General features: G+C 44.3%; 1 protein-coding gene across 4 annotated transcripts in view; it reads right to left on the bottom strand.

The window, feature by feature from the left end:
• LOC121339944 (probable E3 ubiquitin-protein ligase HERC3) overlaps window positions 1-17,634 on the bottom strand; it is a 43,431-nt gene that overhangs the window by 23,251 nt on the left and 2,546 nt on the right. For all 4 annotated transcript variants that reach the window (XR_005953236.1, XM_041412223.1, XM_041412222.1 and 1 more), the window contains exons 2-4: window positions 15,204-15,461; window positions 1,360-1,519; window positions 264-340 (exon numbers count right to left, since the gene is read on the bottom strand). Coding sequence is in view for 3 of the 4 variants with exons in the window: in XM_041412223.1 (XP_041268157.1) it covers window positions 264-340; window positions 1,360-1,519; window positions 15,204-15,429 (463 nt within the window). In the remaining variant the exon portion in view is untranslated. The remainder of the gene's footprint in view (window positions 1-263; window positions 341-1,359; window positions 1,520-15,203; window positions 15,462-17,634) is intronic.

Below are 17,634 nucleotides of genomic sequence, written 5' to 3' on the forward strand. Positions count from 1 at the left end.
AGATGGAAAGCTGTCAAGCATTCCTGCCATCATTCACCAGTGAGACAGTGGGTGGTCTGTGTGTAATGCTTTCTTTCTTCACAGTATTGGCAAAGCTCTTCCCCAATATTCATGGTACCTGGTTCATTTTATAGCATCCCATTTGGCCCAAAAGCAGTCAGAACATGGGATGTCCTTGATTTATGATACAGAAATATGCAGTCTTGGACACTGTGTAAAATAACAGCACAAATTTTGGTAATTAATAACAGATGTTACAGTACCTGCTGCCAGAGCCAGGCAATGCCAATTTCCACAGGAAACCTGCAGTATCGTCTGTTGGTTCAATTTCTTTATCAACCTAAAGATGACAACATGGTTTTGGAGTAAGTGTCCACAAACACAGTATCACCCTAGATAAAAATTATCATTTCCACTCAGATATTTGTTGTATATACACACAAAATCCATGGTTTTGGGACTGAGGAACATTGTCTTGAAGGCAATACCGATCCATATGTAATAGATGCAAATCTGTGGAGACCTCTAGACCCTTGACTAGTAACTCAACTACATTTCCTGCTATAACACTGAATCCAGCCATCTGGAAATGGTGAAAATAGCTCGCTCTTGGTGTCTCTTTCGCTATTCTTTCTCAGGCACTGACATTTTTCATGCTGTTATGGGCCTAGCAGATCCAGTGAGTTACAGCACCAAACCCTCTTCAGTGCTTTGTACAGAAAATAGCATGTCAAAGGTTCAAGTTATTCCACAAAAATGTTATTTTTAAAATGGCACTATCGCATTGCTAAGCAAGCCTCTCTCTGCCTGTTTTACCAGAACCACATGTGCTTCCCACAGAGCCCTTCAGCTCAAAAATTAATCTTTTGTCACTGAAACTCTTCCTTTAAATACCGTTTTGACAATGACAGCCATCCTAGAGACACATTCCAAACTTCTGCTCTGCACTAGATCTGCAGTGGCAGACCAAATGAGAGACTGCATCTGCTGTCAACACAGCACGATAAAACACCGTGAAGCACAAACAGCATTTCTGTTTCTAGGTGCTCTTTCATGCACCTCCTCTTTCTGTGCAAAACACTGTGGCATTTTTCATGGAGGAAGCCAAGCATGCTGCAATTTTCTTTTCCATCCCTCAGCCGTCCATGGGCACAAAGTCTGCTCTGCCCAAACCTCCTGAGGACTTGCAGGGCTCAGGGAGCAGCAGTGAAAACGAGAAGGAATCACCTTCATCCCAACATGAGAAGGGCCCTATTCCTGCCACACTGAGAGAAAGCGAGCAACCCTTGGTGAACAACCCTTGGTGAGCAACCCTCCGAGGAGCTTCCCTGAGGAAAGCTAACCCTGGCAAAGGCTTACCTTGGTACTGTCACTGCATCTTCTATGGTGGTGAGCCCCAGCTGTCCGTCGCTGCCGGCGCCCCAGGAGAAGAGCTGGCCCTGGTCGCTGAGGGCCACGCTGTGCGACTCGCCGCAGGCCACGTGCACGATGTGCTGCCCGGCCAGCGCCCCGATCGGCTCTGAGGGAGACACAGGGACAACGTCTCTGGCCACAGTACTCATCTCTCAGCCACACACGGACGCCAGGGCTGCGCAAATCCGCACGCAAAGCCATTCAGGTGAGTGCCCTGATCCCAGTTTAGTTTTAAAACATGCACTACAGGAGGAAAAGCACTGGGTTTACTGAAAATGTGTCACTGCTGAGCTCTTCTGGATCACAGAAAGCAGGCAGGTATACATGCCTCAAGCACAATGGCAATCAGCCTCTGAGACACAGGAAAACCTATCAGGTTATTCAGGAACAGATACCCCAGATTTGAGGTTTCCCCACTCAGTTTTGATTCAGGGATCATCCAACACTGAGAAGATAGCAGACCCTGTAAAACATATTTGACCTTCCACAGCTCTCAGGTCCAATGAAGATGAGTCATCCACAAAGCTGGATGTCATCCACAACCCATCCACCACACCTTGACTTATTACCTGATGTGTATGTGTTACAACACCCTCCATGCTAATCTTGGAACAAGTTTGAACCTATCACTGTCAAACACTCATAAAAGAAGGTACCATGTAAAGGAAGCAAACTGAGATGAAGGAATAAAAATTTTTAAATAAATCATCACTCAAGTCCTCTGGAAGACAACCCACAACTGACTTTTCATCATTAAGTCACGTTAGGCAACTGAAGCAGGTGTGACAACTACTCCAAAAACATCTATAACCAAATCTTACTAATTACACAATTTTTACAAAGGGGCTCGAAAAAACATCTTGTTTTTCAATAAAACACTGAAATACCACACAAGTGGCTCCCTGCATGCCAGACAGAAGCAAAGTGGCTTTTCTTTTTTTTCCTGAACAAATACAAGTGTTCCAGGTGGATGAAAAAGACTTCATGCAATAAGCTACAAGGCAGTGATCAGTATTATTGAAATCCCACTTGCCTGGGACATGAAAGGCAAGGGTCATTCCATAAAAGGGTCATTCCATAAAAGGGTCTTTCCATAAAAATGATACTCCACAACACAGGCATCCAGAAATCATTAACACACTTAGCACCAAAACCTGCTTACCAATTAATCTACATGTCTTAAATGACGGTAGAAAATCTGCCCCTAGGAGGGCTTGCCTTCTGTGTCTGGGAACGAGAAAATGAGGAGAAAAATCCCTAATGGATGTTTTGGAATAAAAAGGTGACAGCTATTTAAATATGTATTCTAGCTGAGGAAAACGCCACCTGAACATTGCTTCATTTCACTCAAAATATTTCATGGCAACAGAGGTGCAGTTTACAAATAACAAGCACACAAACATCTTAAGAGGGCTCGAGACCTGCCACTCAGTAACACCCTGCAGCTCTTTCCAGCAGCACTAATTTCACCCAGTCCCACTGCCAGTGCAGAGACACAGTCAGGTTTGAGGGTGGTAACTCAGTTTAGACACACAGCTTCCCACTTGGGCCCACAAGCACCCAACTATAGCACTGGTTTGGCAGTCTGGTTCGTGTTCATTTACATATATATATAAATGAGGGAACCTATTTTTATCTGAGAGCTCTAAACAACCAGCAGCTGTAAGGGCTGCTCAAGGTCAATGACAGACAGCAGACAAGGTGTCCCAGCAGCTCATGTGACTCTGGTCTCTTCCTCTCAGACACCCAGCAAGACAAACATTACCTGCCGCACTGTGCCCGACACACCACCTGAGTTCACACAGGTGTGTTTCTGCAACCTCAAGGTGCAGAATTAAATCTGCTGCTGCTGGAGAGGATCACACCATCAAAAGGAGAGCAGGACAAAGCCACCCACTTCTCCCAAGGAAAGCCCTTTGATTTACCAACCCAGCACTTCACCCTTGCTGGAAGGGTGCACTGAGACTTGGCTGTTACCCAGAGCACCTGAGCTCCTAAAAGTGGTCCCAAAGTCACCAGCCAGCCCTGCCTCCAAAGCTGCTCCCTGTACCCTGCCAAACACTCTAGGGGACATCATCAGTCTGACAAAACAGCAAACATGGACAATATGGGATGCTGGGGCACACACAGCAGACACTGTTTTGCTGTCTGAAAGCATGTACAACACTTCCCTGGGAAAGCAGTATTTGCCACAGTAAGTCTTATTTCCTGCAGGAGCTGACCTGGAATCACTGAAGCACCTTGGAGAGGTCACAGAAGACTCCAGTGACCAAAGATTAGCATCAGAAGCTGGAGGAGACAGGATTCAGACCACAGCAGTAGAGCAAATAGGGAAAGAGTACCTTGAGGTATGTGGCTGTGGCAAGGACTTCACACACTGGGACACTGAGAGGACACCCAATAGGTCTAGAAATCCAAGGTTGTTTGAGTCCCCTCTGGCTCCATCTGAAGTTTAATTTGGCAGCACAAACGTGACCTTGCTCTACGTGCCACCCCAAGAAACAAATAAATACCAGCTTGTTTTGAAAGGCTGCCCTGTGTCACTGAAAGCCTTCAGTGACTGCACTGCTCACCAATGGAACAGAGAACAATCTCACCTGGACCTGCTGGATAACCACAGGCAGAAAAAACCCCATGCCTGCCTTGGAGATGAAGCTCTTTGCCTTTAGAAAGGTGCACGTATGGCCTGTCTTACCACAATACATTCCTACCACCCTGTCTATAGCAGTTTGCCTGAAAAGTCATGAGGAAATGTAAATGCCAAATAGTTTCAAGTTTTATACACTCAGACACGTTTCTTTCCAGAGATGGAAAAAAGCCAGCCTTCTCCTGGGATCACAGGCTGCCCAGGCAGTCCAACAAGGGTCCCAGTTCACTGTCAGCTGCCAAGTCACTGAATGTACCATCTCTCAGCTTACATGGGATATCAAAAACATCTATCTGACAACTACTTGTTTGTTGACCTCCCATCAAAATATTAGATGTTTTAGTGGTTGGTATGCATTTAACTTCCAAAGCACCAAAACACCATTATTCACTCCTTAGAGAAGATGTATCACTGCACTGAGATGAAGAGTACAAAAGGTGAAGTTTATTCATGGTATTGTGTCTTCTGTAATTGATGAAATAAAATCAGCCAAGTAAGGCTTGACAGGCTAAATTACCTACTATCTACTGCTAAGCAGAACAAAACCCTGAAAGCAACAGGGAAGGGCTGAAGCAGTTATGCAATACAGTGTTTCAACACCTCATAAAATTTTCAAAAAACAAACAAAAACTCCTAAGTTCCAAGAAGTAGACACTGAAATAATATTTTCTTCCTGAAGCTGTCAGCCATCTCAAAACAGCACCAATGCTTAGAAGTCATTTATCAGTTCTTCATATCTGCTGGAGTTCCAGCTTTGATTTCTCTCTTCTGTCACTTTAACTTGTGGATCTCAACAGAAATAGGTATAACAAGGTTTGACTTTTTCTGGTTTTAACCCTGTTAGATCTTTTCATAAAATACACTGGAGTAAAGAATGAGGCAAAATGTCTTCAGGACAGCCCATCTGTGAATGGTGACAGGCCTCCTTACCAGGACTGCTCTTGTGTTTTCTTGCTTTGCAAGGACACTCCAGCAAAAGTTGAGGATAAATGGAGTATGCTTCTACAACTCAGCTTTCTGATGATCAGTGCATTTAGCTTGAAGGTTTGGGAATGGCAGTAAGGCTGGGACAAGAATGAAAACCCCTGACAAGCCCACCATCAGTCCATAGCTTCCCTATTTATAAAACAGGGCCCATGCTTTGCCCCTGCATCTTTGGAAAGCCATACAGGATCTTCAGTGCCTGCAACTGCTAGAAGCACAATGCACTCACTTAGACTGCTCTAATTAGAATATACAGGCAATGAATGATTAACTAGCTTTCATACTCCTAGTAATTTTATCAGAGAGTTGGTACACCCTGTCTATGTATAGCTTCCAGCTGCTCACAGGACAGGCTTTTGCTAGAGGATGGGGCAAAATCTTTCAGCCATATGTGCACCAGGATGCACAGGAACAGCACCAGATGGCTTCTACTGCCTGGAAACTACAGAGAACCCATCAGCCCTGAGGTTACACCTTCAGTGGCAAAATCCGCATTTCTGGTCAGAAGAAGCTGTGTCTTGGAAGCATTTCAATTGATTCCAGTCTGCTTGGACATCTGGTCAAAACTCTTCATTGCCTCCCCAGCTTGACAATAAGCAACTCAGAGCATTTGCTCTTCTTTGTTGTTGGTGTCTGCAAGGAAAGTGCTCACAGATTCTCAAAAATGTCTTACTAGCTTGCCCAGATAAGAGACGGTGGTAGAAACAGGGAACAGAGAAACAGGTAAGCTAAGGTAAGAAATTCCTCTGAGTTAACTGCTAGCAGCTTGCGAGTCTGAGGACAAATGAGCAATTTCTTTGCACTGCCATGCTTGTTAATACAGTCCACATCCACACGGAGGATGCGTGAGCACTGTGCAACCCAAATCTAAAAATCAAATGTGTGAGATACAATGTTTCAATGCACAAGGCAGCTGAATATTTAATCAGACACCAAGAGTGACCTAAATGTCACCCTTGTATAATCATTCTATTCTCTGAGTACTGAAAAGCCTTAATTCTTGTAGGAAAGGAGCAGAGTTCTCTCCTTTTAGAGATTAATTGCACCAACACACTAAACATCTAACAAGTGTCACTAAGAGCATTAGCACTTAGGGAGGCCTGATTCAACAGCCAAAAACTCCATAAAAATCTGCTACTGTCTTCAACAAGCACCACAAGAAAATCAGAAAAACATCATGGCCCACTCTGATCAGTCACCACCATTTTACTAAGCCACTGTACAAAAAGCAAGTAAGCAACAGTGGATCTACCAAATGCCCTGACAAGATCTTTATATACCAATTAGTAAATTTCACCTGACTCCCTAGTCTCCAATGGCACATCCCAAAGATGTTTCTGAACATGGATATCATAGCTCTACTTCTAGGCTGTGATGAGCTTCATGATTTCAGTCCTATTGAAGCAGCTGAACATTAAAACATGTCTAAGTGCTTTAAAGAAACTGGAAAAAGAGAAAACCAATGTGCAACAATCAAAATGCTTGCAACTGAAAGAGTACTAAGAGAGAAGGTATCTCCCTCCCCTTATGAAAGTTTCTCCTTTTTTTGTTAGCACAACATCCATGTCATAGCTATTCACTGTTTTTATCAGTGTTAGCAGTAAAATACCAGCTATTGTGTAAGTACACCCACCACCTTTTCCAGAAAACATCATCCCCAGTGGACGTGTGATTCTGCCACTTGGAAACTGGTAACTGGGGAGGGGAAAATCATGGTGTTTGCCAAGGCCTTTTTGCCCCTTCCTTTCTCCCTTAACGCTCCCAAGAAGGACCCTCTGATTTCCCTCTGCCCACTTTCAACTCTGACCACCTAGGCATCCCACACTCCAGCTGTCACAGGAAACATCTGGAGCCCTGGAGCAGGATGAAGAAATCAGACTCTATAAACCACTTAAACTAAACACAGACTTTGCAAAGCTGTCATGTGCTTTTTGAAAACATAATCTAACCCAGCCAGCTAAAACTGCTCCTGTGGCTTCACTCACACCGCCTCTGTGGTTTGTCAGCAGTAAAATCAGAGGAAGGTGCACAGGGAGGAGTCCGGAGCTGTTGGATGGTTTCAAGAACACACCTTGGTGACTCTACTCTGGCATGGCCAGGCAGATGAGACACACAACACGTAGACAGCTGGAACCACCCTGCCTGACACCAGCTCTGCAATTTCACCTCCCTGCTCTTCGCAGAGCGTCTCTGAGAAGGCATTACCTGCTTGTTGCATCTTGTACTCAGATTATGTGACACTACTGCACACAAGGGTGTGAGAAATGCTGTGCTCTGCACCTGCACAGCACCAGACTATGAGAGCAAACCTCATGGGGAGACCACATCCCCACCATGTGACAGCTATCCTCGCTACCTGCCTGCTGCTCTCACCTACATATGGCTGCACACTCTATGCTCAAACCTCTCTTAGCACAGGGCAAAAACTCTGAAGCATGAAGCAAGCTATGTTTACATCAAAATGCAACATCCTCTTACTTTCAACACCTTAAGTTTACTATATCCATCGAGAAGGCTGGGTTTTACAAGTGCAGTTTGCAAATCTTGAGGTCTTCCTTTCCTGAACTTGGTGAATGGTGCTATGCTTGCAGCAGAAAGCAGAGCAGTAGGAAGGAAAGCCTGATCAGAGAGACAAAACAGCAGCACTCAAGCTGATAAGACTGATAATTTGGAGGAGGAAATGTAAACAGAGAGTAGACTCACTAAACAAAAAGTAAGTGTGGGGGGAAGACAGCAAAGGACAGAGGACAAACAAAAGCAGGTGACACTCCCCCAGAACACAGCAGTGGCACATAGGCCAAGCCTGAGAAGTTCCAGGCAACAAAAGATTCTGCAGTCCCCTTTCATCCAAAGACACTAGTGATTCTTGATGGTTTACCTGCATGACAAATGTGGTACTGCTCACTCATTTATGACTACTTACAGTCTAAAAATCTAAGAAAGGCTGCCTCAGTTATTAACACTGCCTTCACTTTTTAAGGCTGTTTCTGGTCCTGCCAAGGCAGGAATGCAAGAGCAAGAAGTGAGAGGCCACCGCGACATCCCAGGGTGTCACATCACGTATGCTTTGCCAGCTACTCCCCCTCACAGCTGTGAGCAGACACCTACCCTGAGAAAGAAAAGCCCTTCCTCAGGCACAGGCAGGAAGCCCTCCCCACTTTGGTGCCTTTTGTCTAGAGGACACAGCCTCTCTGAGGAGCTACAGATGCACACTGGCATGGGCACAGAGAGCTGGAGCAGGCTCCTGGAAAGAGCTGCTCAGGGACAGAGGGCTCCAGTCTGGCAAGCATCAGCTGGCAGAGGGAAGAATCCACCTTCAGACCCTGGAGGTAAACTAGCAAGGATAGTTCTTTCAAAGAAATAAACCATCATAGGTCGCTACAGAAACACAGGAAAAACTTGTGTTCAGAAAACCCAGAGAGAGCCCGTTTTCCTCCTCAGGTTATGGCAGAGAGCTCAAAGGTGGTCATTCAGCCAGCCTTGCTGGGCACTGGCAGGCAGCACAGAAGCTGTGGCTGGTCCATGACTACTGAGAAACCCCCAAGGTCCACCATGTACACCCCAGCAAACTCCACAGCTCCAAGGCAGCAAGCCCAAGGCAGGCAGGACGCACTAAACCTTGGCATGACATGAGAATGGACACCAGAAGTGTATGGGAGAATTAGGGAAATGGGTACCTACACACCAGATTTGATGGGCTGGTACTACACACTGCAAAGCTGTGACATTTGAGAGTCTCACTTGTGGCAGGCCCAGGCTTTGATTAAGTAATATGATTTTCAAAAGCACTTGATTTGCTCCTCACTCTGTTCCCATTTATTTCAATCCTGCACTGGTCTGCATGGGAGCAAGACAAAGCCATGTTTCTGAAAAGCCACACCTGCACAGTGCACACTCAGTAGAGCACCTCTGCCCTTGCTTTCAAGGACATTTCCATCAGCTTCACAAATCTTGCCTGAAAATATGTCACTGCAAACAAGCATGGTGACTGGAAAAAGGGAGGCAAAGAATGCAGTCCCTATTAAACATTAGGAAAAAATTAATTATTCATTTTATCTACTGGGCATTCTGAGAAAAGATATGAGCATCTGTAGATTCCTTTTTGGTAAGTTTTTATAGGCAGGCAACTGTTTAAAAGGCAGGTCAGGTGTTGAACAGATTGAGCATGTCTTACCAGCTCTTTTCAGCTACCAAAAAGACTTGATTTCTGATAAGAAGTTTCACACAGATCTTTGACAAAAGGTATTATTTCCTTAAGGAAATAAGCTTAAGGAAGAATATTAGGCTGTCTGAAGAGAACTGAATCAAAATCAACAGCCAACAAACTACTCAAACCTCTCCTAGAAGCTGTGACTCTCAGCCATACTCACTCACCTTAACAAAGTCATCACTTTTGTCCAGCACAAACAACTATTTTGACTACAAAAAGGTTGGGGCATTCAGAAAACTTGCATCTATCACCTCCAACTTGTTCCCTGCCCTCTCCTTTAAATCACCACACACAGCTACCCAACCCATTTTATCCTGAACACATCTTGCAGCTTTAGCATGGTTGCAGGAAAGGGGCCAGTCATTAGTGCCACACACTGTGCCAAGGTTTCATGCTCCTTCCAAGCCAGGCAGGCAGACAGCCTTTATTTCATTGTCAGGCTGTTATTTCAGCTGCACCTTCAGAAAGCCTCTGAAGAGTAAGCATGGTACAGGAGTGACAAGTAACAAATACCACAGAGCTAAGTACAAGTTTAGGTTGTCAAATTGCCCTACAAATCCCCAGTCAGAAGGCAAAAAGCTGGTCATTCTTACTGCCTTTTGAGGTAAAGAAGCATTAAAACTGTCTCTCATGTCCTCTGTAACAACAGACCATACTGACTGTAAAAAAACTAGTATCTTGCTTCCCTGAGCTAATCCTTGTTTTTGCCTTTCAGCAAAATGAAATCAAGAAAGGAATCTGGTGGTTCTAACAATACATGTGTGTTTAGAGACAAGACTTCAGAGCTGCATCTGAGAACACCTTACAGCCATTTTAGGTGCTGAGTAGATTCTTTGCTGTCAAGAAATCAGATTTTTACTTGTTTAGGCCCTCCTAAAGAGCCTTCTCTCTCCTCAGTGTAGGTTCTCCTAGTCCTACAGTCCCAGAAAATACAAGTCAGTTCACGTGATCAAGACCACAAAAATTTTAAAACAACTCCCACTATAAATATCTGGCACATTTGAATCCCTCAGCCAGCCAATTCAACACAACGCAGGCATATTTAAGGTATCTCAGGGAAAGCACTTCCTTTACTTCTCATTCAACCAAATACCAATTGTTTCTAAATTAAGTTAATTCTAAATTCTGACATCTAATTTTAAAATCATTCTGAAGCCCAATTGGCATCAATTCAGCTGAAATTGGCTCTCCATAAAGCAAATCCACTGCAGCCACTAGTGAAGGCACAGCAACCTGAAATAGCTCGTTCAGACCCTGTGATCCATCAAAGGACCAAGAGGGATGGGTACAAATGAACATACCCGACTTCTGCAAGGGGTGACCAGTTTGATCACTTTTTTTTTGTTTACAAACAACATTTTCAATGAGTGCTGAAACACAAACACACACAGCTCTGCCACCTCTCCTCCTCCAGGGCAACCAGGACCTCGTGGCTGACTTCTCACCCACCGGGAAGAGGATAAAACAGGAAGAGCCACACACACTGTCCTTCCAAGCAGGTGGCACATCTGAATTCTCAGCTGTTCCAGGGTTTATGATTAACAAGCATGCTGCCCTGACCTGAACACAGAGCTCCCTGCCACTGTAAGCCTGTGCTGAGGTTCAGGACGAGTGGACTAACATTAGAAAAGAAAGGCCACTCAGTTCAGAGAAATCCAGAAGATCTGGATCACCTAAGTTGGTTTGTCTGTTTGTTTTGGTGATGTTTTTTCCTGCTTTTTGAAAGAGACTGAACCTTCTTATGATGATATCTCTATCAGCAGCGATGAGCAGATAAATTCCACAGTGCACAGAAAGACAGTGCTCCCCTGCAAATTTGCATCCAGACAGGGAATTTTGTTAAAAAATCATAGGTTTGTCTGCTGTATCTTAGCAGACAAAAGGTTTGAGGCAAATTTGGCTTGAGACATTGCTCTGTAACTCTCTTGAGACACTAGTTACCAAAGCTCAGGTTTTCTCACTAGCAGAAGTCAAATGAAGTCCGAATGACTTGAACAGAACAAATCTCTAGAGCTGAAAACAAGTTTCACATCTCAGACTCAAGCAGGTTTTTAAAGCTTTAAAAACTACTAACAACCAGCTAGTTGTTTCACATTCCTCTATAATTCCACCCAGATCCCAAAAGAGCCTTTACCTTAGGTACCTCAGTCTCTCTTTTGCTCTCCAGAATGCAGACTCAGTTAAAATACTTATCTAAGAATCATCATGAGATGATTCAAGATATCATGAGCCAAGACATCATGGCAGACCTGAAGAAAATCAATCCAAGTGAAATTACAGGACTGAAAGAGGCAAAATTTAGATACACTTATGAAGAATAATTTTTTCTTTTCTAAAACTACTGCATGCAGTACAAAATTATTGCTTCCCATTAGAAACATACTGTGTGTTATCATCTGATAAATTCAGGAGATCAATGCAAACTCAGAATAATTTTGCAAAACAACAGGTTCAATATTTCACTACCAAAACTGCCAAGTTGCTTCTCCTAAGACATGGTCAGAGACTCTGGAGACTTCAAGGGCATACAACACAAGTGAAAATTAGGGCAGGTCAGACAGAAGCTTTATTAATCATGGCCATGGTGAGAGAACGCTGGAACAGCATTCCTCCCCCTCTGCATCCCTGCCAAATGATTGCAGAGACACAAACTACAGAATGAATCTGGGAGGAAAAGGAAAAAAAAGAGATGAGGAAAAATAATCATGTAGATATTAACAAAGCCAGATATCCATCCCTAAGAGGAGTGGACTCTTCAAGAACCTTGCTGATCACCACAATTCAAATTAAAAATGAATTGGTAAACAGCGTGCCGATGTGAGAAAACAGCTTGTGGTGGAGCCATGGGAGTGCCACACCTGGTATCACCCAGGTGTTATCAAAAGGAGAGAAACACTTAGAAGCAGTTAGCATTTAGTCAAAAGTCATGTTATTTTAGTTAGACTAAATTTCTTAGGCATCCTAAATATTAATTTTAGCACCTCAAGGTAAAATCCAGAGGAAAGGACAATTCCAGAAAATAAACCTCTACTGACTTATGCTCTTTCAGTGGCATGCACTCCCCCAGGAATTTCTGTTCCCTGTAGAGGAGAGACATAAGAATCACTTTGCCAGCTGCTATCCTCCTCTCCACATTACATCCACAAGGCCAGCAGATGTGACCATAAATACAGCTTTTAATTAACGTGGTTTTTTTTTCATTTCAAAAGGTGCCCTCTAAAGGGCTCCTCCAAGAGGAACTGCAGAAACAATTCTGCACCACCGTTTGACATTTTCATGAGCAGCATGAATGAGAAGCAAAATTGAATAGTGAGAAAAAAAAGGGAGTTTCCTCTCAGGGAAGACCTAGGCAGCAGGAATGGAATTGCTCCACCCCTAGGAAGTCAATGCAGCCTTCACAAGGCTCAAAACCCTCTGCACATTTTTGTCTCCAAAGCAAGCAAGGCACTCTGTAAAACCCTGCTAAGCACTTCTGAAGTCCAGAGGAGGCTCCCAGGGGCCGCCTGAAAGGGACGATCAGTATTGTGCCATAGCCTCCCACATCAGGAGATGGAGCTCATGTCAAGCTGGGCAGAAGTCCCACTTCCAGCTGCCCTCAAAGGCTTGACAGGACCAAGCCACAGGGCAGGAAAACCAAGAGACCTCAACCCACACTGCCCTGTCCAGCAGAGTCTGGAGAGATGCAGCTCCAGAACTCCCAGTTCCTGGCATTTCGCCCTTTCTTTACTGCAGATTCCTCCTGACAGTCTTCTCTATCATTTCCAATAGCTCAGGACCCTGTGTCCCACACATGCATCTTCAGCACCTATCAGGCACGGCTTCATTCACAGACCCACAACAATGGAAAACAGAAGAGATCATCTTCAACAGGCCCTTTTACAAAGAAAGTATGAGGTTGCCTTTATCCTATGTAGAGGAAGTGGGGGTGAAAGAGGAAGGCTTGATTCTTCTTGTTCCCATTTGCAAATGAAAACTAAGAAATTAAGTTCCCAGTGCTGCAAGACAAAGCACAGAGGAGTGTGTGATGGGGCTCTCCCCAGTTTACTGTTACCATAAAGGCTGCTGTGACTGTCCACTGTAAGCTAAAAAGAGCAGCTGTTCCTTGCTTTACAGCACGTCCCTCCCACCTGCCCCAGCCAGCAGAAATCCCACTGGAGCCACAGCCAGTAATGCCCTGTTGAAACACCATTTCTCTGGGATGGCCACAGGCACCTCGGAGAGCAGCACTGCAGAACCTTTTTCAGAAAAAAAAAATAAACATGTAGGACAACTGGGACATGGCTTCACATCTTGGTGACAGACTCTAATTTAAGGGGCAGAGGAAGGGCACATGGGATCAAATACAAAGAACCTTTCATTTCTATTTCAGAAGCTCATACTAGCCCTCTTCTACTGACCTAGCTGAAAGCAGGATTACCTAACTGAGAGAGGTCTACACTTCAGCATTCAGGATTCATGAAGTCCATTTCCAGCTCTGATCTACTTGCTGTGAATCCTCCCCTTCATCAGCAGTTTACGCTTGCTTAATTTTATGGGTAAAACAGCAGCATAACCCAAAGATGTTTCTCAGAGTATCTTTACAGCACTCAAAACAGCACTGAATTTCTGGGGCCTCTGTGCTGGTCTTGAGCTAGCTGGGTGATTTGCAGGGTGAAATATTCTCAGCAGTTTGAGTTGAATATTCACAAGGCTTAGCTTCCTTTTACCAAGCATCTCATTTATTCCAGGGCCTAAATTTACAAGTCCTCAGAAGACGTGCACAAAGAAGACTTAAGCAGTCCTGCTATTCCCAATCTCTTTCAGTAATTGTCTAGAAACTACTTGTAGGAAAAGCAAGAGAGGGCAGATTCAAGGTGAACTCCTCTAATCCAGCACCCTGGTCATCCAGCATCCAACACCTGGCAACTCATTTTGAGAGAGACAGACAAAAGACACTGACAGAGGAAAGGAGCAATAGGGTCAGTCAGGTCAGATCTGCACATACTGCATGGGGAACTGAGGCTGTTTTGCATAAAGCCTCTCTCTCTATTATGCAAGAATAGATGACACTAGAGAAGACCCAAGCCCTACAGAGAGCAGCCTGCAGTTTGAGGAATTTCTTGCTCTAATTACCCACAGCACAGGACTTTTATATTATGGAAACAGAAATATCTGTATCTTTACCACATGCCGAAACCAAGAAGTTAATGGAAGGTAAACTGGAAAGCCAACATTCGAAAGAGTCCAGAAGAAAGGCTTCAGGGTTTCTTCCAAGAACAACTTACAATTAAACTACTCCTTCACCCTGGGAAGGAGAGGCAGTAGCTGCCTCTGTTCAGCACTCATGAGTTCTGTCCATCAGAAGACAATGAAGAAGATGCAATGTGAGTCTGGGGAATACAACATTAAAGTGACCTTTCAGACTAAGAGAGCATAAAGGAGTGAAGGCACAAGTTGACAAGGGATTGTTAAAGGGGGAAACAAAATTTACAAACCCTCTTGGCCAAACACAAATTTGTTCTCCACAATTCTACTCAACACAGATCCACTTGTACTCTTTGGTGTAAGTGAGAAAATTCCCAGCAGCAGCTGAGTAAGAGTGGGCATAACAATGCAGTGCAATTGGAAAGACAAAGCAGAAGACACTAGTGACTCACGGGCCTCTCTTCCTTTTTACAAAGAGACAACATAATGCCAGATAACAAAATCTGCCCTGAGACCATCTGTGCTCGCCTGTTTTGATGCATTTCCCAGGCAAAGTGAGCAGACCTGTCTCCTCATCCGTGTTGCTCAGCTTTAGCTCTCCAGAGCCAGCTAGTGTTATTCAGCATCACCACTGTGTTATGTGACACGATTATCAGCTCTGCTGGCTGCTCCAGCTCTACAGCAATAAGCACAAAGCAGCTTTCATAATGTTCTCAGCCCACCAGCCTCAAGACAGTTTGAAGTGCATATAAAAAGCAGACTTACCTGGCTTGCTTCCTTCACAGTCATGCCCCAGTTGACCTTTGGTGTTCAGGCCACAGGTATACACCTCCCCATCTTCCAGCAGGAACACAGAGTGGTTTCCTCCACATGCCACCTCCTTGACATTTCTATCGTGGATGAACCCATACACCTGTGGTTCAGGAATGATGACCTGGAGGTTGCTACCTATCCCAGGCTGTCCATAAGACGAGTAGCCCCAGCATAGCATTTTCTCTCTTTTCAGCAAGTCATGTATCCTTCCTGGGCAAGAGAGACAGGGAAATGAGTGCGAATGAAGCAAGTACACCACAAATGATCCTACAGAGATCCAGCTGTTCACAGCAGGAGGTGGAAGCAACCAGAAAAGGCATTTCCTGCATGACTGTCAGGTTTGTGAACTGTCAGTAAACCATTACACAAACAAAGAGTAATCAAGACAGCTCAGCTGTGGTACTGAATCAGCACCTTCATGCCTTGGCCATCTCCATCTGCAAGGAAGCAGAAACGTTCTGAAACCCAGGAGACCAAGCTCTTACACTGCAAAATTACTCTGCTTCAAAAACCAAACGTCAAACAATGCCCCAAACAAACTGTAATGCTATTCAGACTAACAGGTCCAAATCTGAACTTTTAGAGTGTCATATTTGAGGCTACTTCTAAGTAAATCTTTAAAAATTACCTCTAAGGTAGTTAGATTAGCCCTGAACAGAATGACACAGGTATTTGTGGTGTGCTGGCCAATGCAGAAACTTGTTATTTCTGATAAACACAGATTAAAGAGTACTTTGCTCAATTGAACACAGTCTTGCAACCCAAATTTGTGCATGCACACACACACACACTGAACTTGAGCCACACACACACCCCTGAACTGCAGCAAGAATTACACAAGAAGCAGCAGCTCACGTGGAGCAGCACATTGACAGCTTGGCCCTGACAGCAATGGACAGGTCACGTTGCTGCAACTTGCCAGCAGTCAGGAGTTATCTCTGCGCAGTGCTCAGTGAAAGTCAGGGATTTCAGAATGGACTAACACAGGAAGGGGAAAAAATATAGCAATGTAAAAGGTCCAAGGAATTACTTGGCTTGAACTTGATAAAGAGAACAGGATGCTAATGCATAAAAGCAGGGGGAAGGAAACAGTATTCCATGAGAAGTGTGAAAGATTTCAGTACTACTCCTTTGTCACTCCTAATCTCAATAGGTTTAGGTTATTTTTTAAGCATGCTATACTAATAAGACATTGAGGACTCCTCTGATTGAACTAGAAACTAGCTAAACCTTTTTTTTTTTTTTTTTTTTCTTTGCAAAGGGGAGGAGAAAGGTTAGAAAATGAAAGATCTGAGACATCGAGTCTTAGGACACACCACGCCAAGTTTTAGCTACGGCAATTTGCAGCAGCAGCATTTACTAACACAGCACAAGACAGAAAAGCAAAGGGTAACCCCTGAAGTGCCAAAGATTTCTTCTCCCACTCTGAGCAGACAGGAACACATTCATTTATTTGGTTTGTTTCCAAAGCCTGGTGCTAATTCAAGCTCCAGGTATTAGCAATAAAGCCTTTCCTAATCTAAACCCTAAAACACGGCTGTTCATCTCTTAGCCTTCGCCTGTCAGCTGTGGTCACTTCCACTGAGGCACAACCGAGCTGGAAGGGGAAGGGAGAGGATTGGATTTTCCAGTTAGTACTTTATCAGTGGTGCAATTTCCTACCACAGCCTGCTTACTAGGATCTCTTATTAGGTGCTTTAAAGTAATGCAGGACCCCGTTTATCTCTAGCCCTTCTTCCTTCGCAGCATAATTCAACTCATTCACACCCACATGCGCTTATCACTGGCCAGCTCCAAAGCACACAGAGGAAAAAGCAAGAGCCTTTAACAAGGCTCTGGCTGGTTAAAAAAGCAGGAGCATACAAGGTTCTGCCTGGTTAAATCAGTCATGGTGTACACTCTGTGTTTGGTTGCCCTAAGCACAAAAGCCTGATGGAAGACACCCTCTATGCTGGCTCCGCTAAGAATAGGAATGCTGTGGGACACAAGAAAATTGAAGTGTGTGCATGTGCTTTAAATGTGCATTAAACAGCTACATTTAGAGCGAACTTCATGTTCTATCACACCACCAAAAAAACCCAAGCTAAAAATGCATGAGCAACACCCTAAAGGTGGCAGGGAATCATTTCAAAACTGGCACTGGAACGGCAGAAATCTGGGACTGCCATTTCTGTCAGCCTGGGGAACTGTGTGTTACAAAGACACAAGCAGCACTCCTGAAGGTCCAAGGATCATGTTCCCTGCTAGGATAAATAGATACTGCCTCTAAGGTGAAAAGATTTCACCAGTATACCACTTGAACTACAATGACATTGTACCACATGAGCTAAATATTAATTTGGGATACCTTCTAAAAGGGTACCTTGACAGTCTGCTCCCTATA

The sequence above is a fragment of the Onychostruthus taczanowskii genome, unplaced genomic scaffold (assembly GCF_017590055.1).
Source record: "Onychostruthus taczanowskii isolate IOZ18803 unplaced genomic scaffold, ASM1759005v1 scaffold38, whole genome shotgun sequence".
Taxonomy (NCBI): Eukaryota; Metazoa; Chordata; class Aves; order Passeriformes; family Passeridae; genus Onychostruthus; species Onychostruthus taczanowskii.